Source organism: Strix uralensis, chromosome 18, assembly GCF_047716275.1.
Source record: "Strix uralensis isolate ZFMK-TIS-50842 chromosome 18, bStrUra1, whole genome shotgun sequence".
NCBI classification, from domain to species: Eukaryota; Metazoa; Chordata; class Aves; order Strigiformes; family Strigidae; genus Strix; species Strix uralensis.
The window spans coordinates 17619626-17647035 of record NC_133989.1 but is presented as its reverse complement, the minus strand read 5'-3'; the positions used below and the strand labels follow the sequence as shown (position 1 = coordinate 17647035).

The window sequence follows — 27410 nt, the reverse complement described above, 5'->3', positions numbered from 1 at the left end:
GCTGCCAGGTCATCCTGCTTCTGCCCCTGCTGTCTGCTGCAGCCGCCAGGGATCTGCAGGGGCTGGGCAGGGCTGCGCTTGGAACTAACTGCACTTGCTAAATATTCAAAAGCGATTCTGAAAACAAGGTGCAGGCAGCAGCTGTGACCTTCTTCTGCAGCATCGGAGACTCCCTGCTCTGCAGCTCTCCAAAGATGGACAGTGCCCCAACATCACTGTCCCCCCCTCCTGAACAAGGACTCCTCAGTAGCCGCCCGGCCTGGCAGTGACTTCAAGCCCCGCAACTCAGGCAGTGCCTTCACCAGATCGCTCCTCACCAGCAAAGTCTTCCCTGTGCTCGGGACAGGCTTGGGCACCGGCAGCTGCTACGGCCTCTGCTCCAGCACCGAAAGCCACCGCGGCTGTGGCTCGAGGAGCGGGGCGGGTGCCTGGGTGCCCTGGAACAGCAGCCCCTCTCCTGATGCCAGACCTCCTCCTGGCAATCCCCCGGCAGCGAGGCAGGAGCCTGAGCCCCCTTGGCCTGTGAGGAAGGGGGCTTTGCCGGCCCAAAGGCCTGATGGCACCAAGAGCTTCTGCAGCAGCGTTGGGAGAGGAGAGTTCAGCCTCCAGCACTGAGGTCCCTTTACGTTGAGTTCTAGGCTTTGCTTTTCTTTTGTCCCTCTGTTGAGCACAGTAACTCTCTGTGGCCCCTAAGAGATGCAGGCAATGGCTGCGGGGGTCAAAGAAACATCTGCATGGAGCCATCAGCAGCCCTGAGTGAGTGAGAAGGAGCCGTGCTGGGGTGGTGGGACCCTACAGGGGAACCCACCGAGCCAGTCCCCATCACCAATGTCCCCCAGCTCTGTGCCAGGCACGTGGGGAGCTCGTGGCCAGGGCGATGCCCGTGGAGTGAGCTGCTGTGCCAAATCAGGGAGGTCACAAATCAGGGAGGAGATTGGCTTGTGGGAGTGAAAACAGGAGAGATGGCCCAAAGTATCTGGTAAATTCTCTGGCCGTGGGCTGTAGTGGGCACACATCAGCCAGGCGAGGGCAGGGACTCTCGCCCAGGCTTGCTATAACCCCGTTATTTTTTTTCCCCAAAGGTGTGGCCGTGGCAGTGGTGTTGATCTCAGCAGATGGCTCCTCGCTGTGCCTGTAGCCGGGGATGGAGGTTGGCAGAACCGACAGGGCTGAGGTACTGACTTCCCTGATGGTTCTAAGGCTGGAGGTGTTGCTCTGCAGGAGAGGCAGGCAGGGCAGGCGAGGGGAGGGCTGGCAGGCGATGTGAGGGAGGGGTGTGATGCTGCAGGCCTGACAGTCAGCAAGGACGTGGTTGAGAGCGTCGGGGTGAGGATGAGGGGGATGGAAAACAAAGCAGATGTCCTAGTGCGTGTCTCCTGTCGCTCGCCCAGCCAGGACGCCAGCACTGCGCAGTTCCTCTGGGGGCACTTGGAGAAATCTCTGGAACGCTGAGCAGCTGCCAACTCTTGTTTGTGTTTTCCGCCCCCGCCCGGTCTTGTGTCTGCCCAGGGTGCAGCCAGGCCAGGGGAGGAGGGTCCCAGCCTGGCCGGCAGCTCCCTCCCTGGCCGTTCCTGGGGTGATTTGGGGTTCTTTTGCTGTGGCAGTGAGGCGATGCCGGGCTGCGGAGCGGAGCGGGGTGGGAGGCGAGGAAGGGCGTGAAGGTCTCGAGGCTGGGAAGGGCTTTGCAGCGAGCCCTGTCCCCGCGGGAGGGGACGCTGGCCGTGTTCAAGATGAAGGCCTTGCGGCCCTGGCTGGGGTGTGTGCCCGTACCCCCCCTGGCCCCCCAAGGTCTGTCCTGGTGCCAGGGACTCCCAGTTAAGTGAAGGAGGACGAGCGTAGGGTGGGTTGCCAGGGAGACAGGATGTGTGCAAGGGTTACAGAGTCACAGAATCATCTCAGTTGGAAAAGCCCTTGAAGATCCTCCAGTCTAACCATGAACCTCACACTGACCCTTCCCAACTCCACCAGATCCCTCAGCGCTGGGTCAACCCGACTCTTCAGCCCCTCCAGGGATGGGGATGCCCCCCCTGCCCTGGGCAGCCCATTCCAACACCCAAGAACCCCTTCTGGAAAGAAATCCTTCCTAAGAGCCAGTCTGACCCTGCCCTGGCGCAGCTTGAGGCCATTCCCTCTTGTCCTGACGCTGGTTCCTTGGCTCAAGAGACTCATCCCCCCTCTCTGCACCCTCCAGGCAGAAAGGAGGATCCAGGAAACTATAGAGCTGTCAGTCTGACCTCGGTGCCAGGGAAGGTCATGGAGCAGGTCATCTCGAGTGCCATTGAAAGTCATATAATGGACAACCAGGGGATCAGGCCTAGTCAGCATGGGTTTATGAAAGGCAGGTCCTGCCTGACAAACCTGATCTCCTTCTATGACAAGATGACCCGACTATTGGATGAGGGAAAGGCTGTGGATATTGTCTACCTGGATTTTCAAAAAGCATTCGACACAGTTCCCCATAGAATTCTCATAGAAAAACTGGCTGCCCATGGCCTGGAGGAGCGAACGGTCTGCTGGGTCAAGCACTGGCTGGATGGACGGTCCCAGAGAGTGGTGATCAGTGGAGCTAAATCCAGCTGGAGGCCGGTCACAAGTGGTGTTCCTCAGGGCTCGGTGTTGGGACCATTTCTGTTCAACATCTTTATTGATGATCTTGATAAGGACACAGAGTGTATCATCAGTAAGTTCGCAGATGACACCAGGTTAAGTGGGAGTGTCGATCTGCACGAGGATAGGGAGGCTCTACAGAGAGACCTGGATAGATTGGATCGGTGGGCCAACGTCAACGGGATGAGCCTCAGCAAGGCCAAATGCCAGGTCCTGCACTTGGGCCACAACAGCCCCCTGCATGGCTACAGGCTTGGGGAGGTGTGGCTGGAGCCGCCTGGAAGAGAATCACAGAATCACAGAATCGTCTAAATTGGAAAAGACCTTGAAAATCATCTAGTCCAACCATTAGTCTAACTTTGACAGTTCTCAACTACACCATATCCCTAAGCGCTATGTCAACCCGACTCTTAAATACCTCCAGGGATGGGGACTCCACCACCTCCCTGGGCAGCCTATTCCAACGCCTGACTACCCGTTCTGTAAAGAAATGCTTCCTAATATCCAGTCTAAACCTTCCCTGGCGCAACTTGAGGCCATTACCTCTTGTCCTATCACTTATTACTTGGTTAAAGTGGCTCATCCCCAGTTCTCTGCAACCTCCTTCCAGGTAGCTGTAGAGGGCGACGAGGTCTCCCCTCAGCCTCCTCTTCTCCAGACTAAACCCCCCCAGTTCCCTCAGCCGCTCCCCATCAGACCCGTGCTCCAGACCCTGCACCAGCTCCGTTGCCCTTCTCTGGACACGCTCGAGTCATTCAATGGCCTTTTTGGAGTGAGGGGCCCAAAACTGAACACAGTAATCAACGTGTGGCCTCACCAGGGACGAGTACAGGGGCAAGATCACTTCCCTGTCCCTGCTGGCCACGCTAGGGCTGATACAAACCAGGATGCCATTGGCCTTCTTGGCCACCTGGGCACACTGCTGGCTCCTGTTCAGCCGGCTGTCAATCAACACCCCCAGGTCCCTCTCTGACTGGCAACTCTCCAGCCACCCCTCCCCAAGCCTGTAGCGCTGCTGGGGGTTGTTGTGGCCCAAGGGCAGCACCCGGCATTTGCCCTTAGTGAAGCTCATACAGTTGGCCTCAGCCCATTGCTCCAGCCTGTCCAGGTCTCTCTGCAGAGCCTCCCTACCCTCGAGCAGATCAACACTCCCACCCAACTTGGTGTCATCTGCAAACTTACTGAGTGAGGGTGCACTCGATCCCCTCGTCTAGATCATCAATAAAGATGTTAAACAGGAGTGGCCCCAAACCCGAGCCCTGGGGGACAGCACTCGTGACCGGCCGCCAACTGGATTTAACTCCGTTCCCCACAACTCTTTGGGCCCGGCCATCCAGCCAGTTTTTTACCCAGCAAAGCGTGTGCCCATCCAAGCTGCGAGCAGTCAGTTTTGCCAGGAGAATGCTGTGGCAAACGGTGTCAAAGGCCTTACTGAAGTCAAGGTAGACAACATCCACAGCCTTTCCGTCATCCAATAAGCAGGTCACCCTGTCGTAGAAGGAGATCAGGTTTGTCAGGCAGGACCTGCCTTTCATAAACCCATGCTGACTGGGCCTGATCATCTGGTTGTCCCGCATGTGTTGTGTGAGGGTTAGGAGTTAGGCTTAGGGTTTAGGGTTAGGGGTTAGGGGTTAGGGCTTAGGGGTTAGGTCTTAGGGCTTACTGGTTATGGGAGGGGGTTAGGGTTAGGGGTTAGGGCTTAGTGTTAGGGCTTAGGGTTAGGGATTAGGTGTTAGGCGTTAGGGTTAGGGTTAAGGTTAGGGTTAGGGTTAGTCTTAGCCTTTTGGTTTATGGGTTAGGTGTTAGGGGTTAGGCGTTAGGGGTTAGGATTAAGGGTTAGGGTTGAGGGGTTAGGGGTTAGGGTTTAGGGGTTGGGGTTAGTGTGGTGGTGCAATTCTCACCCCTCCCTGCCCCTCCTTGTTGGGCTGCTTGATGCTAGGTGTGATTCCACCCACATCCCCCGAGCTATACACCAATCTGTGGAGATAAGGACTGAGAATGTTAAGGCACCCCCTTAACGAACCTGGCTCCTGCCCCTCCCAATTGCTCGGAAACGGTTAAAATGGCCCATCATCTCCTAAGGGCCTGGCACACCTGTGCCTGGGATGGGGTCAAATGGGAACAATAACAGAGTTGCACATTCATCAAATTCTTGTGCAACTGCTGGAAGGCACCAGAAGGGATGTGACAAAAGTCAATTATCTTGGACCCTATAAATGGCGACCGCAAGGGAGACCCTTTGAGCTCTCCTGGATCACAGTGGGCTGTGACCATCATCTCCCCTGAGCTGGAGCCTCTCAGGTACCAAAAACCCTTAAGGTGTCGTCTGCTACCAGAGCTGATGGAAGGCCAGGGCGAAGTCCACCCGCTCGAGTCTCAATAATCACCCGTTGAGGAATGCCAAGTCATTGTGAGTATTTGCTCTAAACTTGAGAGGGAAATTTTCCTTTGAGCTAGCTTCTCTTTCACCCATTCTTTCTCTATTTATTGGTGGGTACGTACTTCATTCTACTGGATCCAGATACTTTTTTTTCTGTGTGTGTGTTTGTACATTTTGTGTATGCGCATGTACATATGTATAAATTAAGGTACCGTTAAGTAAGTAAGTGTGAATCTGTAAATAAGTCACTTTTCATTCTTTCAACATTTCCGAATTATTTTGTGATGATAAATTGCTGTTAGTTATTAATAAATCAAGATTTCCTGCTAAACCATCACAATGTTAATACTTTCATCCGTGACAACTGGCTCAAAAGCTTGCTAAAACCAGGCCCGGAGAAGGGGTTAAGATCTCTGGAACCCCCCCTCCTGTGGGAGTCGCGCAGTGAGAAACTGCGAGGAAGTGCTGTGTGCAATTAGATCCTTCTTGCCACACGTGGCAGATAGAGAAAGAAACACCCAAATCAATTTAATCAGGTAACAGGAGCCACTTTACTGCCGGGGTGGTCCAGGAGTGGGCACACAAGGAATACCGGGGGTTTGCACACCCCGTGCTATCCTCAGGCTAACGGGCATTGTCGACGTGCTTGGGAAGCCTTAGGGAAAGGTGGAAAAACTCACCGCATTACTGCCCCATGGATAATTACTAATTTTTAACTTGACGCCCGGGTTCTGATCCGAGGCCTAGTTCTGGTTTTCTGTTAGGATCTGGGAGGAACAGATGACTTTGGCATCCTGATTGGCAATGGGGATCCATATGGACAATCAAGACGTGGACGACAACCTGGCGGCAAATGAATCTTGTGAAATTGGCAGCATTCCGAAGAATGTGATTGAACTTGGTGCTATTGTGTTAATGCCACTTTAGATCAACAAATAAAGAAAATGGCAAGAGACTTGAGGCAATTGTTGCTCTATTAAGCATTAATTGGTTAATTGGATATGTTTCAATCTTCCTTGTTAGAATGGTTAATCAGCTTCCTTCAATTTTCATTGTAATGCATTGTATAGTTGTTTTTTTTTAAGATCTGATTATATAAACATCCAGGAATGACAATCCACAACGAGTATGGAGACTCACCGGGACTGCACCCCCTTTTAACCATGCAGGCAAGAGGTGACTGTGAAACAAAGAGCTTCACTCAACAACCAGAATTCAGTATAACTGTTCAGCAGGTATTCTTTATTCGCAGCACTGGGCAGCACTGGCGATCGTTCCACCACGAGTTCCGCACTGACTAACCAAACACTCTGACTAATGTACACAAAAAGCATACAAATTCATCAGAGTTCTTAGAAAAGGCAGTCTTGTGCTAATGGGTTCTCAGAATTCATTTACATAGTCTGAGCATGCGTAGTAACAATAGAGTGAGGCTCTTCTCCCCTCCTTAGCGGTCCACATAGTCTTCCTCGCACTGTCAACATAGTTGGACTTTAGGTATCTCACGGACCTCACCTTCAGCTCCTGTTTGTTCCAAGGAGGTTAGTTTAGACCAGCTTCCTGTCGCTTATCTTGACACTGGCATCTTCTTCTTAGACGCTTGTTTTTTAGGTTGCTGCTATTAGGGATGTACTCAGGGAGTTTTTCAGACTGTCCAAGGTCTGTCTTATCTTCACTAGGCAAGGAGTTACAGGTTTCAAAACATCTTACAAGTGGGTAATGACTACAGAGGGTAGTTATGGAAAAAGTATAAATGAAATTACATACATTGCAGCAAAATATGGGGAAAGTAAAAGCTAGCAAAACACAAGTGATGGTTAACACTAAAACTAAATGTCCTACTTTACAGGTCCCTCTACATTAGCAATTTCAAGTTTACTTGTAGCAACTTCCCTTCAGTTCCTTGCCACCACCTGTATTATTGTGCTTTTTCATTACAGCACTTCTCTGCCAAACAGATCAGTCGCTTCCCATCAAAGATGATCTTCGTGCTGCTTTCCCTTCACACTGTCACTGGACGTGGTGGCAATTTCACATGGGCCGAGAAATTCCCTGGCACCTGTGGCTGGGCAGGGACCAAGCGAGAGGCACCGCTGATGTGCCTCCCTCCGTGTGTTCACTGGGGCCCGGGTGGAGAATCTGCCCATCCCAGACACTCCCCAGGGAGTTGGTACCGCAGAACAGAAGATGCTGGACATGGACAAGTCAGTGTTGTGTCGGCAGTGGCAGTTGCCCGCCGGGAAACCTCCAGCTGCACCCCCCTCATCACCCTCGGGAAATGTCTCTTTGGAAGCAATGTCCTCTCGCGGCGGCACAGCAGGAACAGAGAACCTGCCATGGACAGGCCCCATGCCACCCCCCAGGATATGCACCGCCCACACCCATCAGTGTCATGAAGGCACCAAGAGCACACCCACAACCACCACGTCAGAGGCCAGCACCAAGGGAGCCGACTCCATCTCACGGGATGGGATCTCAAGGAGCGAAGCATCCATGGGTCACGTCACCTGACCGTACGCTTGCTAAGGGCTTTGTAAAGGAGCCCCCGGCAGCGCTGTCTGCGGGGTGGGTCTGTACTTTGGCGGTGTCGGGTCTTTGGCCACCCGGGGAAGCGGCGAGTCGCTGGGCCGGCCTGGGGCTGAAGGCCGGGCCTGTGCAGCGGGCGTGGCTGTGATGCGCTCTGGCCACTGTGACATCACAATGGGTGAAGGTTATAAGAGGCATCAGCCGGCAGCGCCGCCCCAGCGTGTCCTGCGCCAACAGTGAGTGCACACGCGGCGGGAGGGAGGCTGGGCTGGACGAGGGCCGGGGTAGAAACGCAGCCCCCAGGGGGGTGGGTTCTCACCCTGCAGCCAGGGTCCAGCTGCTTGCGGAAGCGCCTTTGGCAGGGCCCGGTGACGCCACCGCCAAGGCTGGGCGCAGGCTCTTACCTGTCCCCAGCTCCCCGCGGCTGCCATCCCCCCTCCCCCTGCCACCGGCTCGCTGCCTCCCAGCCCCACAGAACCCCTTCTCTCCTTCCTCCTGCAGGCCATGGATGTCAAACAATTGCTCGTCCTGTTCGGCCAGCTGCACCTGGTTGCTGACGAGCTGGACGAGGACACGCGTGAGCGCATGCAGCAGCGTGGGGCGCGGCTGAGCCAGGCGATGACTCGGTCGCTGCAGGAGCTGCAGGAGCTGCAGGAGCTGAAGCAGAGGACCCAGGAGCAGAGTGGGTTTGCCTGGCCAGCACTGCTCTTTGCTGCCTTGCAGCAGTGGCAGTTCTGGGCCATTGCTGGACTGCTGGTCCTGCTCCTCGGGCTCTGCTGGTGGCTCAGGAGAAGGAGCCCTGAGGTGGACAGCAGCGGCAAAGAGAGCTCCAGCAGCGACACAGAGTGGGAGGAGCAGGAGGAGCTGGAGCAGGAGGAGGAAGAAAGCGAAGGAGAAGACCCCGCTGAGAGGGATCTGGCCAGGATTTTTGCAAAGCGCATCCAGTGGACAGTGCAGAACCTGGCCTACAGGAGCCGGCTGGTGGAGGAGCTGGTGGCCACCCTCGTCTGTGTCTTCCAAGAGCGCTTTTCAAAGAGTTTCTTCCCAGTGCTGCAGCCACCGATCGGGGTGGGCAGTGCCTTTGAATGTTGGAGTCCCCGCGAGGATGACGCTGTCTACCGCCTGCTCGTGCCCCTGAAGCCCCCCCATGGGCACGCCTTCCACCTGGAGCTGGGCACCCCGGGAGAGATGCCGGCAAAGCAATCCCGTGTCCGCGTGGAGCTGGAGTGCACTTGCGTGAGGGAGCAGCCGGTGAGGGACATGCTGTGTTTCCTCCACCACCCCGAGGAGGAGCTGAGGAGGAACCAGGACCCCAGCCTCCTACAAACCCTCTGCACCGGCTCCTACCTAGACGTGCAGAAAATAGCTCTCTGGCTGCAGGGTGCTCTGAGCTCAGCCTGGGTGGCGGTGCCTCAGTCGCATCGCTACAGTCTGAAGGTGCTGCCCTCCCGCCGCTCCTGCAAGCTGCGGCTGATGAATGCCTCCAGGAGAACCCTCCTGATTGAGGTGATCTTTGGGGTGCAGCGAGGCGACTCGGACATCTTCCTGAGCAGCCAGACTCGAGAGTCCACCTTCACCCCAAGCACAACGTGGCCAGAGAGCTGCGCTGTGGCAGAGGCGAAGTTCTTCAGGCATGTTGGCAGGCAGGCCCCATGTGGAAGCTGCCACCTCAGATGCCTGCAGCTCTGTGCCCGCATCCTGGTGGGCACAGGCTTTTCCACCTCTGCCTTGAAGACAGCTGTGATGCACCTCCTGACCACCATACCCCTGTCAGACTGGCGCAGGAGGGATCTCCTGCCGCGGCTGGAGGACATCATGCAGTACCTGCGCCGCTGCCTGGAGGAGAAATGCCTCAACTACTTCTTCTTTGCCAATGAGAACGTGCCCAAGGAGATCGTCTTGCTCCCAGCCTTCCAAACGGCCGAGCCCCTCAACCTCTTCCAGCACCTGGAGCAGGATCCGGCTGCCCACGCCCAGGCACTGCGTGAGTTCGATCAGCTGCAAGATCGGCTCATAAGACTGCTCTTCTACGGAGAGTGAAAGAGGTCTCTTCACGCTCAGAGCTGTGTTTGCGGGGCTCACAGCTGATGGCAGATGGTGATGATCTCCCGGTAGCAGGCAAAAGGAAGGAGAAGGTGGCACGCTGATGTGCCTCCCTCCGTGTGTTCGCTAGTGTCCGGGTGGAGAACGTTGCAAGGAGGCAGCTTGTGACAGAGACTCCTGTTAGCACCTGGACAGCGACTGCCCTCCTGCCTCGAGAGCGTCCATTGCCTCTGGGAGCTTTACCCTGTGCAAAGTTGACAATAAATGCCATGTCTGAACAAATGCTGCATCTGTGAGTGTCTCTGCATCACGTTGTCAGGGAACGCGGGCATAGTCCCCACTGTCCGAGCGGGGAGCCCTTTGCACAGGGCACACATGTGCCACGACTGCGGAGCGGGCCTCTGGCTGCTCTGGCTCCCGTACGAGCACGAGACTCATTCCCCATACCCTCTCGTGACCTGCAAGCTCAGGTTCCCACCGCCTTATCGAGGGAGACTTAGCACATCCAGCAAGGTTAGCAAAAGCTTTTGTGATGTCTCCAGTTCAAGGCATGCACTCGTGCAGTCCATGCCACGTTTATGAGAAAGCGGGGCCTCGGCGGCGGCCATTCTGGGGGTGAAGAGGGGGGGCGACCGCGTGGCCCCAATGGGCGCTGCCGCGGGCGGGAGGACACCGATCCCGGAGGAGGCGCCGCGAGCCGCCTGGCCCGGCCCGACCCGGCGTGCTGGGCCCTGCCACGGCCCGCCCCGAGCCTCCTGTGAGGGCTCTGGAGGGAGGAGGGTGCCCGAGCTGGGCGCAGGGTCGGGGCAGGCCCAGAGCCCAACGGTGGGCCCGGCGCTGCTGCCAGGTCATCCTGCTTCTGCCCCTGCTGTCTGCTGCAGCCGCCAGGGATCTGCAGGGGCTGGGCAGGGCTGCGCTTGGAACTAACTGCACTTGCTAAATATTCAAAAGCGATTCTGAAAACTCATTTCTCCAACTTCAAGGGCCCGCTGGACTTCCCGCCCATTGTAAATACTGGTTTGGGGTCCACAGGGGCCATGGGCCGCACACGGCTGGCTGGGCCTGTCTCCTCATTCTGCTGCCATCGCTGACCAGGGAACGCTATGGGGAAAAGAAACCCTGGCTCAAGTTCTTTAATAATAGACAAGGTGAAGCTTCCCTATATCATAATGGCTTCTTGCTGGCTGTATCAGCAGCACTGGGCAATGTGCTGTGCTGGGGCTGTGAAGACTCAGAGAAAAGCTGGTGCAGGAGGAGCTGAGTCTGTTACAAGCTGCATTCGCTCATCTTCGTTCTCTTCATCTCCCAGGTGCTGCAGTACCGGACTCGGTGTCAAGAGCTGGAGCAGCAGCTGGGAGCAGGAGGGGTGAGTGTGGAGGTTGCTAACTACAGATAGTGCACGTAGCATTCGTTCACACAGACAAACAGCTCCTGAAAACAATGACGGAGGAAACCAAGGTTTTGCTACCCAGTGATTTAAAGAAGCACTGTAAGTTTGCTCATCAGTGTTTTGTCCAGTTGCCATTCTTACAGCAGCCAGTAGTCCCAGAAATGCCAGCCCAGAAAACCCGTTGAAGAAGGATTTTAATTTTGTGGAAGAGTGCTTTATTGCTGGAGTGACATTTGTCCTAGGTCTCAGGAGAGGGCTATACTGCCTGTTACATTATATGGCTGTCTCTGAAAAAGAGTCAGCTGAAACATAGCATTTTGGAAGGCAGGAATGGTGGCGTTCAGCACACAGAGCTGGCCCTCTGCTTTTCTTTCTGCCTGACAGCTAAAGTAAACCGAGGAAACAAAGGATAGAAGAGTATTCCCAGGCTTCAAGTCTAAGTGAGCACTCACAGTCATGAGTTAAGGATATCCAGCTGTGAGAGTGCGACAGTGGGAGGCTGAGGAGAGCCACTCCCACTGAGTAACACCCTTCCCCTGCCTTCCCCTCCATGGTCACGACACTGTTATGCCTGGAGGAAGCCACAAGCTCCTGAGGTGCCAAAGAAACGGAGGGGAAAGCGGTGGATGCTGACAGTAGTGAAGGGAACACAAGAATTTGACTAAACATTCCCTTTCTTCTTAAGGGATCCCCTCCAGGCAGGTGGGAAGCCACAGAAGACCACAGCCTGGAGAAAGCACTGCTTCAGTTGGAAGAGGAGCAGCAAAGGTAAAGGGAAGAAGTGTTACCTTACACTTGGTATCCTGGATGCTTATGGAAACCTGTCAGGTTCTACCTGGTCTCCCCAAGGGAAGCAGCTGGGCAAGTTGTTTAGAAAGGAGAAAGGTCCACAGACTGTTCTGTGGTGCAGTAATAGTGTTGCGTGCTGAATGGCTCTGTTCTGAGCAGGGGGTGGCTCTGGGTGACCTCCAAAGGTCCTTTTCCAGCCTAAATTATTCTATGATTCAGTAGGTGAGCTACTCAGCAGAGCCCCATTTTAGGTTTAGAATCAAGCCCTGATGTCCTAAACATTTTGTGGGGCATGAGTTTTCCTGTTTGATTCTCCCTGAATAGCACACCCTGTGCTTTTAACAGAGTCCCCAGTAGAGCACTTGGCACCACAGGCATCTTCTGCCACATTTCTTTCTTTGCTTTTCTTTTTACCTCTGTCCAGGAGATAAACTGTGTGTGCTGTATTACTGTGATGGTTTAGCCCCTGCCGGGGTCTGAGACCATGTGGCCGCTGCCCCTCCCCCACAAAGGGAGTGAAATACAAAGCCCTGAGACTGAGATAAGGAGAGGTTTAATACAACAGTGCAACAGCAACACAACAAACAACAACAATAACAATAAGAATGACAGTAATAACAGTGAACAGAGCAAAATCTCTACCAATACAGCAGTGAGAACAGAGCCAATCCCACAGTACACGTGATAACCCCTTGTCCTGCTTCAGCGCCAGGATGTGACGTCGGCATGGTATCTGAATAACCCAGCTAGAGCTTCCCCCCCACTGCTGGGGAAACTTAACCCTATCCTGGCTAAACCAGGACATAATCCACCCCTTTATTCTATACCATGTGCATCACATCCAGCTGCCATTTAGCAATTAGCATTAACAAAGAAAAATTGACAAAAACACAGTATAACTCACGGTGTGTTTTCACCCACAATCAAGTCCCCTTGTGGAACGCATCGGACCTCTCCATCCTTCTGCATCACCCACCAGGTGCACCCAGGTCCTTGAGCAAAGACAATCCCGTGGATGGGTTTGCCTTTGCCCGGCGCAGGACTAACCCAGACCATTTTTCCCAGCAGATCCCTCATGCGCACCACAGGGACTTTATCCCCGTCTACAACACGTGGAAGTTTTGACTGAGCCAGGCCAGCTCAACTGGCAGATCCTCTTGTGTTCACTAACCAAGTGGCCTTTGTCAGATGTGTGTCCCAGTGTTTGAAGGTTCCACCCCCCATTGCTCTCAATGTAGTTTTTAACAGTCCATTGTAGCGCTCGATCTTCCCAGAGGCTGGTGCGTGGTAGGGGATGTGGTAGACCCACTTGATGCTGTGTTCTTCTGCCCAGGCATCTATGAGGTTATTTCAGAAGTGAGTCCCATTGTCCGACTCAATCCTCTCTGGGGTGCCGTGTCACCACAGGACTCGCTCTTCAAGGCCCAGGATGGTGTTCTGGGCAGTGGCGTGGGACACTGGATAAGTTTCGAGCCATCCAGTGGTTGCTTCTACCATTGTGAGCACGTGGCGCTTGCCTCGGCGGGTCTGTGGTAGTGTGATGTAGTCGATCTGCCAGGCATCTCCATACTTTCATCCATCGATCTTCATTCCGCTGGGGCTTCACCCGTTTGGCTTGTTTGATTGCAGCACATATCTCACATCCGTGGATGATCTCTGCGATGGTGTCAATGGTGAGGTCCACCCCTCGATCTTGAGCCCACCTGTATGTTGCATCTCTGCCCACCGGGCTATGAACAGTTCACATTTACGCTGCCAGTCCAAGTCCACCTGAGCCACTTTGATCTTAGCAGCCTGGTCCGCCTGCTGGTTGTGTTGATGTTCATCAGTGGCCCGACTCTTGGGTATATGGGCGTCCACATGGCGCACCTTCACAACGAGGTTCTCCACCCGGGCTGCAATGTCCTGCCATACTTCAGCGGCCCAGATGGGTCTGACCTTGTGTTGCCAGTTGTTCTGTTTCCATTGCTGCAACCACATCCACAGGGCACTTGCCACCACCCACGAGTCAGTGTAGATATAGAGCCTCGGCCACTTTTCTCGCTCAGCAATCTCCAAAGCCAATTGGATGGCTTTCACCTCTGTGAACTGGCTCAATTCACCTTGTCCCTCAACAGCTTCAGTGGTTTCTCGTGTGGGATACCACACCGCAGCCTTCCATCATCGATGTTTTCCCAAAATGTGACAAGACCCATCAGTGAACAGGACATATTGCTTCTCTTCCTCTGGCAGCTCGTTATATGGTGGGGCCTCCTCAGCACGCTTCACCTCTTGTTCTGGTGACATCCCAGCATCTTTGCTCTCTGGCCAGTTTATGATCATTTCCACTAATCCTGGGGGGTCAAGGTTCCCTATTTGAGCCCGTTGTGTTATCAACGCAACCCATTTACTCCACGTGGCATCTGTTGCATGATGTGTGGAGGGAGCCTTTCCTTTGAACATCCATCCCAGCACCGGCAGTCAGGGTGCCAGGAGGAGCTGTGTCTCAGTGCCAAACACTTCTGAGGCAGCTCAAATTCCTTTGTACGCTGCCAGTATCTCCTTCTTAGTCAGGGTATAGTTAGCTTCAGAGCCTTTGTATCCCTGGCTCCAAAAGCCTAGAGGTCGGCCTCAGGATTCCCCAGGTGCTCTCTGCCAAAGGCTCCAGGAAGGGCCATTCTCCCCGGCTGTGGTGTAGAGCACGTTCTTAATATCCTGCCCTGTCCAGACTGGCCCGAGGGCCACTGCCTGGGTAATCTCCTGCTTAATTTGTTCAAAGGCTTGTTGTTGCTCTGGGCCCCATTTAAAATCGTTCTTCTTGTGGGTTACGTGGTAGAGAGGGCTCACAATCAGGCTGTAGTTTGGGATGTGCATCCTCCAGAACCCCACAGCGCCCAGGAAAGACTGAGTCTCCTTTTTGGTGGTTGGTGGGGCCATGGCTGTTATCTTGTTTATCACCTCCATTGGGATGTGACAACGCCCATCTTGCCATTTTATTCCTAGGAACTGAATCTCCCTTCCAGGCCCCTTAACTTTCTGTCGCTTGATGGCAAAACCGGCCTTCAGGAGGATTTCAATTATCTTTTTTCCTTTCTCAAAGACTTCCTCAGCTGTGTCCCCCCATACAATGATGTCATCAATGAACTGCAGGTGTTCTGGAGCCCCACCTTTCTCCAGTGCAGTATGGACCAGTCTATGGCAAATGGTGGGGCTGTGGTTCCACCCCTGGGGCAATCGATTCCAGGTGTACTGGATACCCCTCCAAGTGAACGCAAATTGTGGCCTGCACTCTGGTGCTATTGGAATGGAGGAGAACGCGTTTGCGATGTCAATTGTGGCGTACCACTTGGCTGCCTTCAACTCCAGCTCATACTGGAGCTCTAGCATGTCCGGCACTGCAGCACTCATCGCTGGCGTAACTTCATTCAGGCCACGGTAGTCCACGGTCAGTCTCCATTCGCCATTAGGTTTTCTCACTGGCCATATAGGGCTGTTGAAAGGTGAATGAGTCTTGCTGATCACCTTCTGGTTTTCTAGTCGACGGATCAGCTGATGGATGGGGACCAGGGAATCTCGGTTAGTACGGTACTGTCGCCGGTGCACCGTCTTGGTGGCAATTGGCACTCGCTGCTCCTCAACCTTAAGCAACCCCACCACCAAGGGGTCCTCTGAGAGGCCGGGTAAGGTGGACAATTGCTCAACCTCCTCCAGGGCAGCTATACCAAAGGCCCACCGGTACGCTTTTGGGTCTTTAAAGTACCCTCTCCTGAGGTAGTCTATACCTAGGATGCACAGGGCATCTGGGCCAGTCACAATGGGGTGCTTATGCCAGTCCTTCCCAGTTAAGCTTACTTCAGCTTCTAATAGGGTCAGCTGTTGGGATCCCCCCGTCACTCCAGAGATGCAGATGGATTCAACCCCACTGTGGCTTGATGGCATCAAGGTGCACTGTGCGCCAGTGTCTACCAAGGCCTTATATTCTTGTGGTTCTGATGTGCCAGGCCATTGGATCCACACCTTCCAGTAAATCCGATTATCCCTTTCCTCCACCTGGCTGGAGGCAGGGCCCCTCTAATCCTGCTCACCATCATTCACTTGATCTAAGAGTGACTCCTGCAAGAATGACTTCCTGGTCCCCTCAAGAGGGTCAAGCATACTGTTGGCCATTCTATTCTGTCTGGGGGATTTCCGACTGGACACTGGAGCTGCATCTCTCTTGGAAGACTCCCCTTTCATGGTGGTCTTCCCTTTCAGTTGCTGTACTCGTGCAGCTAGGGCGGAAGTGGGCTGTCCATGCCACCTTCTCATGTTTTCCCCATGGTCGCGGAGGAAGAACCACAGGGTGCCCCGTGGTGTGTGCCTTCCACTGCCCTTCTCTTGGGTGGGGAAGCGCCTGCTTCTAATAGCTGAGACATCAGCCCCTGCAGGTGGAACATAGGACATGTCCTGTTCCACTTTCTGGAGCCTCTGAGACGGTTCCTCTACAGCTGAAACCAAAGCATGTTGGGAGGAAGGGAGAATTCCCTCATATTGCTGGAGCTGGATAATCACTTTGTCCACTGTCAGAGTCTGGGTGTCTCACCACCAGGACGCTACTGCTAATGCTTTGGAATGTCCCTCTGGTCCACTTTGCAGGAATTTCTGCCACATCAACTGTGTGCAAGGGACCAGATCTGGATCCATAGGTGAGTGCTCATCATTCAGGTCACCATAGACCATGTCAAACACAGCCATTTCCCTGAGGTTTTGAATGCCTTTCTCCATGTCGGTCCACTTGCCTAACCGACATAGAACATCATCCTTGTAGGGGTACCTCTCCCTTATACCTAGCAGGAGTCGCCTCCAAAGGCTGAGGGTTTGAGCCTGTTTCCCTATTGCCTTGTCAATACCAGCCTGCTTGGCTAAAGGTCCCAGCTGCTTGGCCTCTCTCCCCTCCAATTCCAAACCAGCAGCTCCAGTATCCCAGCATCGGAGCAGCCAGGTGCAAATTTTCTCGCCTGGAATGCGGCTGAAATCCTTCCACATATCTCGCAACTCACTGAGGGATAGAGATCGGATGGTTACCTCTGGCTCTTCCTCCTGCTCTCGTGATGGGCCTGGCTCATTGTCACCCTGTACATTGCGAGGGAATTTTTTGGTGTATTTGGTTTTCCGTATCGGGGCGGCTGATATTGGTACTGCTTGTCCCTCTGGCCCAGCTGCTGTGTTGGTGGAGGCGACTGGTACTGGCACTGCCTGTCCCCCTGGCCCAGCTGCTGTACCAGTAGGTTCACTTTCAGACCCTGCAGCCCCTTCTCCCCCTTGAGGGCAGTGATCAGCGTTAAGGGCGATGCGGTAAGCATGGGCAAGCCCCCAGCACATCGCAAGGATTTGTGTCTCCCGGGGTTTGTCAGATTGGCAGCACACCTTTTCCAAATGCTCCACCAGTTTATCAGGACTCTTCATTTGGTCAAGAGTGAAATCCCAAAGCATTAGGGGTGACCACTGACTCAGGCACTTGCCCATCTTTTCCCACACACCTTGCCATTTACAACTATCTGCCCCCGGGGCAGGTTTCCAGGTGGTGCTATTGTTGGAGAAATACCGCATGGCCCAAAACAAGATCAGGCAGACATTTAGAAAGCATTGTGCCGTGAACACAGTGGCCAGGAGGCTCCAGGGATAGCTGAAACTCTCAAAAACCGAGAGAATCTCCTCCCCTGGCTCACCCATAGAGGGGGTGAGACCCCAAACAAAAGCCCAGGCAGCAAACAGGTAGCGGTTCACCCCCACAAGCAGCGAAACGAGCCCATTATAAGCAGACAGTAACCAGTAGAGCAGAACTAGACCCTTGATACATTTTCCACCAAGAACAAACCCCAGCACTGGGAACACACAGGGGATATAAGGATTAATCCAGCCCCACCACGCAAGCAAATTGGTCAGCATTGCAAACGTTTCTTATCAAACAAATGCAAATAAAAACAGAAAAAATTACACCTAACAGATGGCTCTAACACACCTTTTCCTTTTGTCCTTATCTCAGCCTTCTCGTGCCCCACGTTGGGCGCCAAAAGTTGTGGTGGTTTAGCCCCTGCCGGGGTCTGAGACCACGCGGCCGCTGCCCCTCCCCCACAAAGGGAGTGAAATACAAAGCCCCGGGGCTGAGATAAGGAGAGGTTTAATACAACAGTGCAACAGCAACACAACAAACAACAACAATAACAATAAGAATGACAGTAATAACAGTGAACAGAGCAAAATCTCTACCAATACAGCAGTGAGAACAGAGCCAATCCCACAGTACACACGGTAACCCCTTGTCCCGCTTCGGCACCAGGATGTGACGTCGGCATGGTATCTGAATAACTTGGCTAGAGCTCCCCCCCCATTGTCGGGGAAACTTAACCCTATCCTGGCTAAACCAGGACAGTTACATATGTTGCAAGCTAAGGTGGGAGAAACACGACCATGTTTTGATCTAGAAACTGAGTTTTGTGCTTGTTCACAGGGCAGCAGTTCTTTAAATTTTGTTCTGGAAATGTTTCCTGGGTGGGATGTCAGTCTGTGGCCACAAAGTCATAAGCCTGCAGTGCCTTCAATTTTCAGTGTAAAGTTTCATATAAAGCTGTTTCCCCTACGTATATGGTGCTGTCTTTGTGGTGTGCAGTTTACTGGGTCAGCAAGGTGGGGTCTTTGCTACAGGTCTTACCCAGTGTATAGTATAGACAGGGAGAGGCTTAAGGAGAAGGTGAGGGCAGTGGTGGGTACAACCATTGCAAGGGAAAAGGACATAGAAACTGAGGAGAGTGGAGGAAGAGAGGTGGTCAGGACAGTGATGGAGAAAGGTGATGCACCCAGTGATCACAGAGCACGAAGGGGAGGCAAGACGTTAGCTGTGGGCATCATCAAAGGAAGGGGGAATTAAACTGTAGATGGAAATTGAAGGCTCAGAGCAAGGAGAAGCAAATGATTTTGCCATCACAGAGAGATCTTAGTTAATCCTAGAAGTCACTTTTGCTGCCTCTCAGTTTGACAACAGTCGGCGTTGAGGAGTTGGAAAGTCATGGGGGTGCTGCCTGTGGACAGCAGTTGTTCCGTGACCTCATTGCTGTTTCTCCCTTTCCAAGGTGTGAGAATCTGGCAGACGTGAACACTCTCCTGCGGGAGCACCTCGATAAAGCCAGAGAGGTTAATTCAGCCCTTCAAGAAGATGTTGGAAAACTGACGGCGGATTGGATGAGGGCCTGGGAGGAGCTGGAATTGAAGGAGAGCGAATGATGCAGTGAACGTGAGGTAGGGATAAGGCTGCGGGAATGTCAGACGTGATGCCAGAGTGGAATGAGAATGCATTTTATTTCTGGCACAGGTGACTTGCTGTGTGAAAGTTGTGGCTCCATCGAGGCTGTGTTGGTGCTGACTGCAGGAGGCAGGGGCGTGAGATGGAGGAGTGTCAGCAGACTGTGGGGATGGGAGATACCCCCTGCTGTGACCACACTGCTCAGTCTGAAAGGCAAACGCTTGCTGTTGCTGGATGTTGTAGGGCAGTCCCACATGAACAGTCGTTGTTTTAACAGTTCCTAAATCTATCTACAGCAGTGCAGAGCAGAGAGGTCTGTGTGTTTTCAGGCTCAGAGTAGCCAACAGCAGAACAGGACAGGCCTCCCTTACCAGTAGCCTGTTGTAAGCAAACAGGCACTGGTCTTGGAGGGGCTTGTTTTTGTCTTCTTCCACCAAGACTGTTCGACACCTCTGCGAGGCGAGGTGATGAATCATGATCAGTTTGCTTTGCTGATCCCCACTCCTGCAGGAGAAGTGTGGATGTTCCCTTCTCTGAAGTCAGGTGGCAGGTCCACCGAGGATGCTTCTGTGGAACCTCTTCAGTCCTTGATGCCCCTGTTGGAATTGTTATTAAAGGAGACCTGGTGATGATGGTTGTACTCTCTCCTATCTGAAAGACTCGTACAGTGACAGCAGAGGCTGAATTGGCATTTCTTGTTGTCTTTGCATGTTTAGCTTTCTGACAGCTACTTAAGGGGTGAACGTAACCGTCTGCTCAGCCTGTGGCGCCAGGTGGTAACCTTCCGCCGTCATTTCCTGGAAATAAAGACTGCCACTGACCAGTGAGTAAAGTTCAGGCTGGATCTCTTGCAGAAAAAAATGTAGCTTCGCTTCACAGCTGCTTTTTTAGCCTTGATGTTGCTTTAGTTGCAGCTAAAGATAGGATTTCTCCTTTGGCAGTCTGAAGCAATGCCATTAAGCATGCTTTTGGCTATTTTCAGAATATTTTTTGATATTTCTACCTCTGGTTTTCTGAGCACACTGTGGGGCTCAGGCTATAAGCAGTGCCGAGGCCCTGAACAGATAAACTGACTCTGTTGATGTTTGGGTGCATTAACACAGACAGGGGCACATGCGGACAGCTTGGAAGAGACTCACCAGAGCTGTGCGTGCAGCACGTAGAACGGTCCCTTTCACTGCCTAAATCTCACTGGCTTTCTTCTCCCACTGCTCCTGATGGAAAGGTCATTCATGAATATTTTTCTTTTTTCTTCTCATTTCCAGCTTACATATATTCTGGTCAGTTTGCATCCATTTACTCCTGTAGCAACATTGTTGAGAGAAAGAATAGCTTCTCGACCCTGTTACTGCATTTATCCAATGTATTTTGCTTAGTTTGATACCTTCTTTTGATGATTGTTTTCTTGTTCTTGGTGTCTCTGGGGTTCCTTTCTCACAGTTGCCTTCTATGCAAACAAAACCAGTGTAGCCATAATAGTACATTCTTCTGTTGAAACTGCATGCAGTTTCAAACTGTGAGTTACTGTCAGCCATTTACCTTACTTGGCTGTAAGCTTCCCTCAATGTGCAGGGTATGCCTTGACCTACTAGTTAATTCTTGAAGCCTTTTGGCTGTTCCATACATTTCTTCTTATCTCTGAGGAGAAAATAGCCTCACTCCTCAACCCGTCAAATCGACCCACTGCTCAACTATCAGGATGTGTCCTGATCCCAAAGTGTCAGATGGATGATTTGTCCCCAGCAAAGATGTCACCTTTCCTGCCAGCTTTTACTGCTGCACCATTAACATGCTTCAGAAGTGAGTCAGCTGATAAAGATGGTGGTGTGAGTATGATCTCTTTCTTGATCCTTCTGCAGAGATTTGTCTGAGCTGAAGGCAGAGCAGAGGAGGCGTTCTGGCTCTGTACTTGTAAACTGCTCCCGCCTGACATCTGGCGTGCAGCTCTGGGAGCCCGTCAGTCTGGGCAGACCTGTCCTAAAGGGTCAGGCACAGCAGCAAGCAGAACAGGAAACAAGCCAGAAGACTTGGGAAGTGATGCGCTTACAAGTCAAGGGGGACCTGGAGAAGAAGGAGCTTCAGGACAGGTAAATGTGTTTTAAACTTTGCTTTTACCAACATTACCTTTTGTGGCTGCTTCCTGGATTCATAGACGGGCTGTGTTCACGTTTCAAACCCACCCGTTCTGCACAGCCTTGTTTCTGTCCCTAGCCAAGCTATGGCCTTCAACAGCACGGGTAGAAAAACACGTCTGACCCACAGAAGCTTTTCTAAGACAAGGCTGGAAAAGAGATCACAGTGTATTACAGTGGTTTTGCTGTTACCTGATTGTTGGTGAGAAGTTGAGACCAGCATAAAGAGAGCTGTGTCTCTTGTACGGCCCTTGGTACCCCCAGGGCTGTGCAGAGGAGTTGGGAGGGATTTGCCCAGGGCCATCCTAAGCCCCTCTGTACTGACAGTTCCTTACCAGACTGAGTGCAGAAGTCCTTTGGGGCAGGAAGGGCCATTTTGCAACATCAGGCATATTAACCTGTAGAGATGAATGCTGCCTTTGCTGTATTTTCTGGGCTGAACTTTCTCTGCTGTGCTTCTGAGAGCTGCTTAGCTCTTCAGCGGGTGCTGGTGTGCGATGCTTTTGGAATGGCACGTGGACCTTCTCTTCTCAGGGTGACGGAGCTCTCAGCCTTGCTCGTACAGTCTCAGAAGCAGAATGAGGAGAAGGAGAAGACCGTGAAAACACTTAACGACACTGTGGAGATTCCAGTATGTTTTACCTTTATTTGAGAGATGGCCCAATGGTTGTTCTCCAGCTTTAGCACAAAGGGGTGTGGTTTCCTCAAGAGAAAGAGCGGTGAGGACGCTGACTGTGTGGGAGCATCAGGCACGTGTGAGTCAGCCCAGGGGCAGGCAGTGGAGGGGGAGCTGCAGACAGTTCCGGGGGTTGCACCAGTGCTATTCTGCCTGTGACTAAATCTCTAGGGATCAAAGTTCCTTGGAATCGACAGCTTCATAGCAGCCTGTGAAAACCAGCTGTTGGTCTTTCTCATCTTAAGTTTTAGCAAAGAAGGAGTTCAATAGATGTGGGAAGGAACATACTGGAATCACTAGGGCTGAGGCTTGTCAGCACGACAATGCTGCGGAGGCTGGGAATGCTGCAGAGGGGAGCAGCTCTTACCCGCCCACCCTTTGCTTATTCTATTCTCAGGAAGCAAGTCGGTTAGAGAAAGAATATGAAGCTTCATTGACTAAAAGTGTCAAAGAAGAGAATCTTTCCCTCCAAAAGCTGATAAAAGATATAACAGAGGTGTGTACAGAGTTGGGACCACATCCCTGTAATTTGATTTAAAAGTACTTGAGGAAGGCAAACGACTGGCCCAGGGAATAGATGGATGTTTTATACTGTCTGTGTTAACTGCCACTGGGTGTTTAATTATTATACCACTTTTCTGACATAAAACCTGCTATAACTTCTGAGTTGGCTGTCCTGTGACACTTGAGCTAAGTCACTAGAAGTTTCCATACCTTTGCCTTTCCCGTAAGGTCTCTATTTGACTGTGCTTTCTGAGTTGGCTGCTTGACATTTGTGTTCTAGTGTTGCCTGGAGGCTTCTCCCACCTCCTGGAGCAATGACTCTGTTGCTCTTTAGATTTTTATAGAAGGTCACTGACGGAATCAATGCACTTGCCAACTCTGCTCCTTCGCTCTGCATTCACTGACCATTATTATCTTCCCAGAATTACAACTGATCTAACTGTTTAGGGCTAACTTTAGCTTAGTCCTAAACCTCACTCTAGGGAGGGGGGTTTAATCATCAGATGTTTTACACAGCTTCTCACAAAGTCAGTTCTTTCCCCTTATGTAGTCATTTTTATCCTCTTGTGCTACTGCTCAGAATAATTATAAACATTAGCTTTTTCATTGCTGTTTTCCAGTATTCATCAGCTTCCTTCTTCCCTGGGTAGCATTAATATTTCCTTTCATTGTTATTTCCAGTGCTCCTTGTGTCTGTGGCTCTAAGAAGCTGAAGGAGACTAAAATCATTCAAGAAACTGAGCATTCAGTCAGCCTCCAGCCACTTCATACTTGTTTCTTCTTGTTTGTAGGAGCTGTATTCAGAAATACTTGTGACCACAGGGACAAAACTTCTTTGTTGACTGAAGAAATGAGAGAATTGAGTTTTTAATGACTCTAGGGTGAAGTGGGGGCAAAAGGAGAAATAGACAAAGAAAATCAAGTAGAATGAGCAGAGAGTAACAGCTTGATGTGGGCTTTCAGGTGGTGTTAGATGAATGTGCCAGCGTGGTCACTAACAGCTCCCAGCAGGCAGAGTCTAGCAACATCCTCTCTTGTCTGAGCTCCGTTGATGCAGAGCGTGCCTTTGTGTTGGTTCAGGAAGCACTGGCAAGGAGGAGAGGAGCAACACAGGTGAGAATTTCTCCTTGTCTTCACCACTGGCCACAGGCTCAGCTGCTAATGCCTTGCTTATCTTGAAACCTTTCCATTCACTTAGCCAGTTTCTTTCTAGCCATCCCACTCTTGGTACTATATCACCTCACCAGTCTCACCAGATCTGTGTTCTGCTGCTTTTCTCTCTTTGATCTCCACCCCCTCATCACAACTTTTGCCTTCAGGTGAGCTGTCTTGCTGCTTGCTTCTCTCACAGCTATCAGGATCCATCTTCCCTGCTCCTTATTGCTGTTTGTGCTTTTCCCTGCCCATTCCTTGCAGGCCCTAAAAGAAGAGCTCTCTGCCAGGCAGGACTCTATCAGTTTCCTGCTGCACCAGCACAGGCAGCAGGAAAAGAAGTGCAGGAAGCTGCAGCAAAGCCTCGAGCAACTGGAGCAGGAATGCCAGATGGCCAGCAGCCACCAGCAGCACCTGCAGTCGCTGGTAGAAGCACTCAGAAGGTGAGTGTTCCCTCCTCCTCCTGCGGTCTGAAGGCAATCTGCTTCCAGTTCTGGGAGTTCAGAGGTGTTATGGGCAAAGAACTCGCCTGCCCTCCCCATGTATGCCCCTGTTTGGCACTTCAGCATCCTCCTGTCACTGCTTTTCCTGCTCTACTGTGAATCCTAAGGCTGTCCTGGAGACTCAGAGCGACATTGGAATACAAGACACCTCCCTCTCGACATGTTACTTCTCTGAATTCTGTTCTTTGGGGCCCTTTCCTAGCCACGGCTTCTCAGTGAATGAAGGCAAAAGCCTGCCTGCCTTCCTCTGTCCCTCTCCAGTGACCTTGTGAGGGGAAGGGCAAGTTCTTCCTTACCGTGCTGCCCACAGCGCCAGCCTGGAGTGACTGGAATGGGATCTGTGACTCTTCAGGCCTGTTCATTCTTCTGACTGAGCCTTGTCTCTGCAGTGACTGTGCAAACCTCAAGAAAACCAGGGCAGAGCTACAGCAACAGCTTGAAGAGACGGAGCAAGACGCCTTGCGTCTGCGTCAGAGTAACACTGAGCTGCAGCTGAGGGAAGATGCAGCCCAGGGGGAGAGGGTGGAGCAGCAGCAGAGGATGGAGAGAGCGTGTCGTGACCAGGAGCTCCTGTGAGCATTAAAGCTTCCTCTGGGCAGGGGTGGGTGCTGCCGGACAGTGGGAGGCCCCCCTAAAAGAATGGATTTTGTCTGCTCAGCATGTGTAGCACAGACTGGTGAAGGGAGCCCGTGGGCAGGGCTGGGTCCCTGCTGACACACAGCAGAGGTGCCTCCTTGTACTTTCTTTATGGCCCTTGAAAAAAATCATTCCAAAGCTGACCAGAGTAGTTGATGACAGGCCTAAGGTGAAACAAGGAGGTTCAGGCTCAATTTAAAGAGAACAAAAAATGGAACCATGAAGGCAATCCTGTGGCAGAACAGGTTGCTCAGAAAGGTCATGCAGATTCCATCCCTGGGAATTTGGAAGCCCCAGGTGGATCGAGCCTTGAGCAACCTGGACTGATCCCATAGCTGACCCCAGGTGCTTTGAGTGGAGACTGGGCTAGAGGCCTCCTGGGGTCCCTGCCAGCTTGAATCATCCAGTCATTTTATGGTTATTGGATTGGAAATTCATACAGATCTCCCCAAATAGATTGCAGGCTCTTTCATCGTTTTATTGCCGCAGGCAAGAATAATGGAGAGAATGTTAATCTGGACTTTAAAAGTCTGTCTTATGGAAAGAAGAACTTTGGAAAGTCTGGTATCTAATGTATCAAAAAGGAGAGAGAGAGCTAACAGGCAGGAAGCTGTTGAGAGCACCTGAACTTTTTGGAAACCTGTGATTTCTGGAAGCTTGTTTTACTTTCTCAGTGATGAATGTTTCACCTGGGTCAGTGACAAAGACTGATGCAGCGCTAGGCAGGAAATTACAGCATTCTTTAGGGGTAAAGAGAAAGCTGTTGCAAATCATTCAAACTGCCATATCTCGGAAATAGTATGTAATCTTGGTTTTGGAAACGAGACTGTTTTTACATTAAAAACTTATTTGTCTTTCCCCTTCTCATAGGCTGAAGGACTTAGCTGCACTTGAAGAAAAACATTCTTTATTACAGAGTGAGCTGGTAGTTGCAAGAGAGAAACTGGAGGAATCACACCTTCAGAGGGATCTGCTGAAGCAAGAGAAACATGAGCTTACCATGTCCCTGGAGAAGGTGTGGTCACCTTATTCCTAGGCAGCACTGGTGGGAGAGGGAGTTGTGATAGCAAGACCAGCACAGGTGCCGTTTCTGTCAGTAGAGGACAGTGACAGTGTTGTTCTCCTTCTTGGAAAAGGGTGATCAGACCACACAGGCTCCTTGGTGCAGTCAGTCCCCACGTGGTTATTGGAAGCGCTGGACTGGGGGTGTGTCAGAGACACCAAAGGGGATCTGGAGTCGCTGCTTAAAGTCAGGGATTTTCTTGTCTCTGCTTTCATGTTGTTCTTTTGTCTCTTCAGGCAGAGCAGTCAGCAGCAGAGTTGAGAGGGGCTCAGAATAAGCCGAGTGCTGAAGTAGCTGATCTACACGTTGCAGCAGCGAAGATGAGCAGTGTCAGTGAAGCTCTTGCACTGGATAAAGTGCGACTGAACAAACTTGTGTTGCAGGTGAGCAGTTGCCAGAGATCTTACGAAGTGTTCGTCTGCAGCTGCTGCTGCTTTTCAGACTTCTTGCCTTCAGACATATGACTGCCTGAATATGGAAATGTTCCTTTTTCTGCCGAAGCCAAACCTTCTCCATGGTCAATCTTACTGTATTTCATTTCCTCTGTGCTTCTGTGACTGCAGCTGGAACAAGAGAATGAAGTTCTGTCGGGTAAAGTGGATGAGAGATGGAGAGAGTAAGGAGCTCTGACCAGGAGAAGCTGAGCTTGTGTGAAAGAACGAATTAAGAGCTCAGTGCAGAGAAAGCCCACCTGGAGCAGCTGCTGAAGAAAGTGGAGGAGCAACGGGAGGGGCTGCAGGTAGAGCTGAGGATACTGACAGAGGAGAAGGCAGAAACCCAAGAGAAGCTCAGTCAGGTGAGACCAAACACCTGGTAAGAAACTTGGTAGTGCTGGAGGTCAGAAGCTTTGTTTACTGCCTTTTGGAAATGTGTTGATGGCTGGCAGAGCTGTTCTGCAATTCTCTCAGTTGTCCTCTGCTGCTACAGATGACTTCAATCCACCTGCCTGTGGTGGTCTCTCTTTTGGCCTTTGATAAGCTGCAGAGAGATGATTTGTCTTGCCCATGAATCTGAGTGAGGCTGCTACTCCCTCATGTGGCAAAAGAAGCAAACAGCGTAGCTCTTCACCCTTTTTCTGAGTCAGAAAAACCCGGGGTTGCATGTTTCTATTCATGCTTTTTGTTGTGAATCTGCAACTTTCAAAACTCCATTTGTTCGAGCCTGGAGAGCGGGACAAAGCTGCAAGTCAATGTCTGCTGTCTTGTACTGCTAAGAACGGGAATGAGATCTTGAAATTGTTGAAATTGTATTTTAAGACATACATGCAACTTTGTGGCTGGAAATTTGCCTGGGGGAAAAGGACCTGGGGGTGCTGATCAGCAGGTGGCTGATTATGAGCTGGCAGTGTGCCCAGGTGGCCAAGAAGGCCAATGGCATCCTGGCTTGTGTCAGAACTAGTGTGGGCAGCAGGGACAGGGAAGTGGTTGTCCCCCTGTACTCATGAGTACAGGTGTACTGGTGAGGCCGCACCTCGATTACTGTGTTCAGTTTGGGTCCCTCACTACAAAAAGGACATTGAGGTGCTGGAGCGTGTCCAGAGAAGAGCAACAAAGCTGGTGCAGGGTCTGGAGCACAGGTCTGATGGGGAGCAGCTGAGGGAACTGGGGGGGTTTAGTCTGGAGGAGGCCGAGGGGAGACCTCATCGCCCTCTACAACTTCCTGAAAGGTTGTAGCAAGGTGGATGTCAGTCTCTTTTCCCAAGTAACAAGCAATAGGACGAGAGGAAAAGGACTCAAGTTGCACCAGGGGAG

General features: G+C 52.0%; 1 protein-coding gene and 1 pseudogene across 1 annotated transcript; both read left to right on the top strand.

The window, feature by feature from the left end:
- Positions 1 to 7846: 7846 nt before the first annotated feature.
- Positions 7847 to 9553, top strand: LOC141951642 (inositol 1,4,5-trisphosphate receptor-interacting protein-like 1). The gene has a single exon (XM_074888156.1). The coding sequence runs from the start codon at positions 8018 to 8020 to the stop codon at positions 9551 to 9553; it is 1536 nt and encodes a 511-aa protein (XP_074744257.1). The 5' UTR covers positions 7847 to 8017.
- A 378-nt stretch (positions 9554 to 9931) lies between these two features.
- The window catches only part of LOC141951641 (uncharacterized), a 45852-nt pseudogene continuing 28373 nt past the window's right edge, over positions 9932 to 27410 (top strand).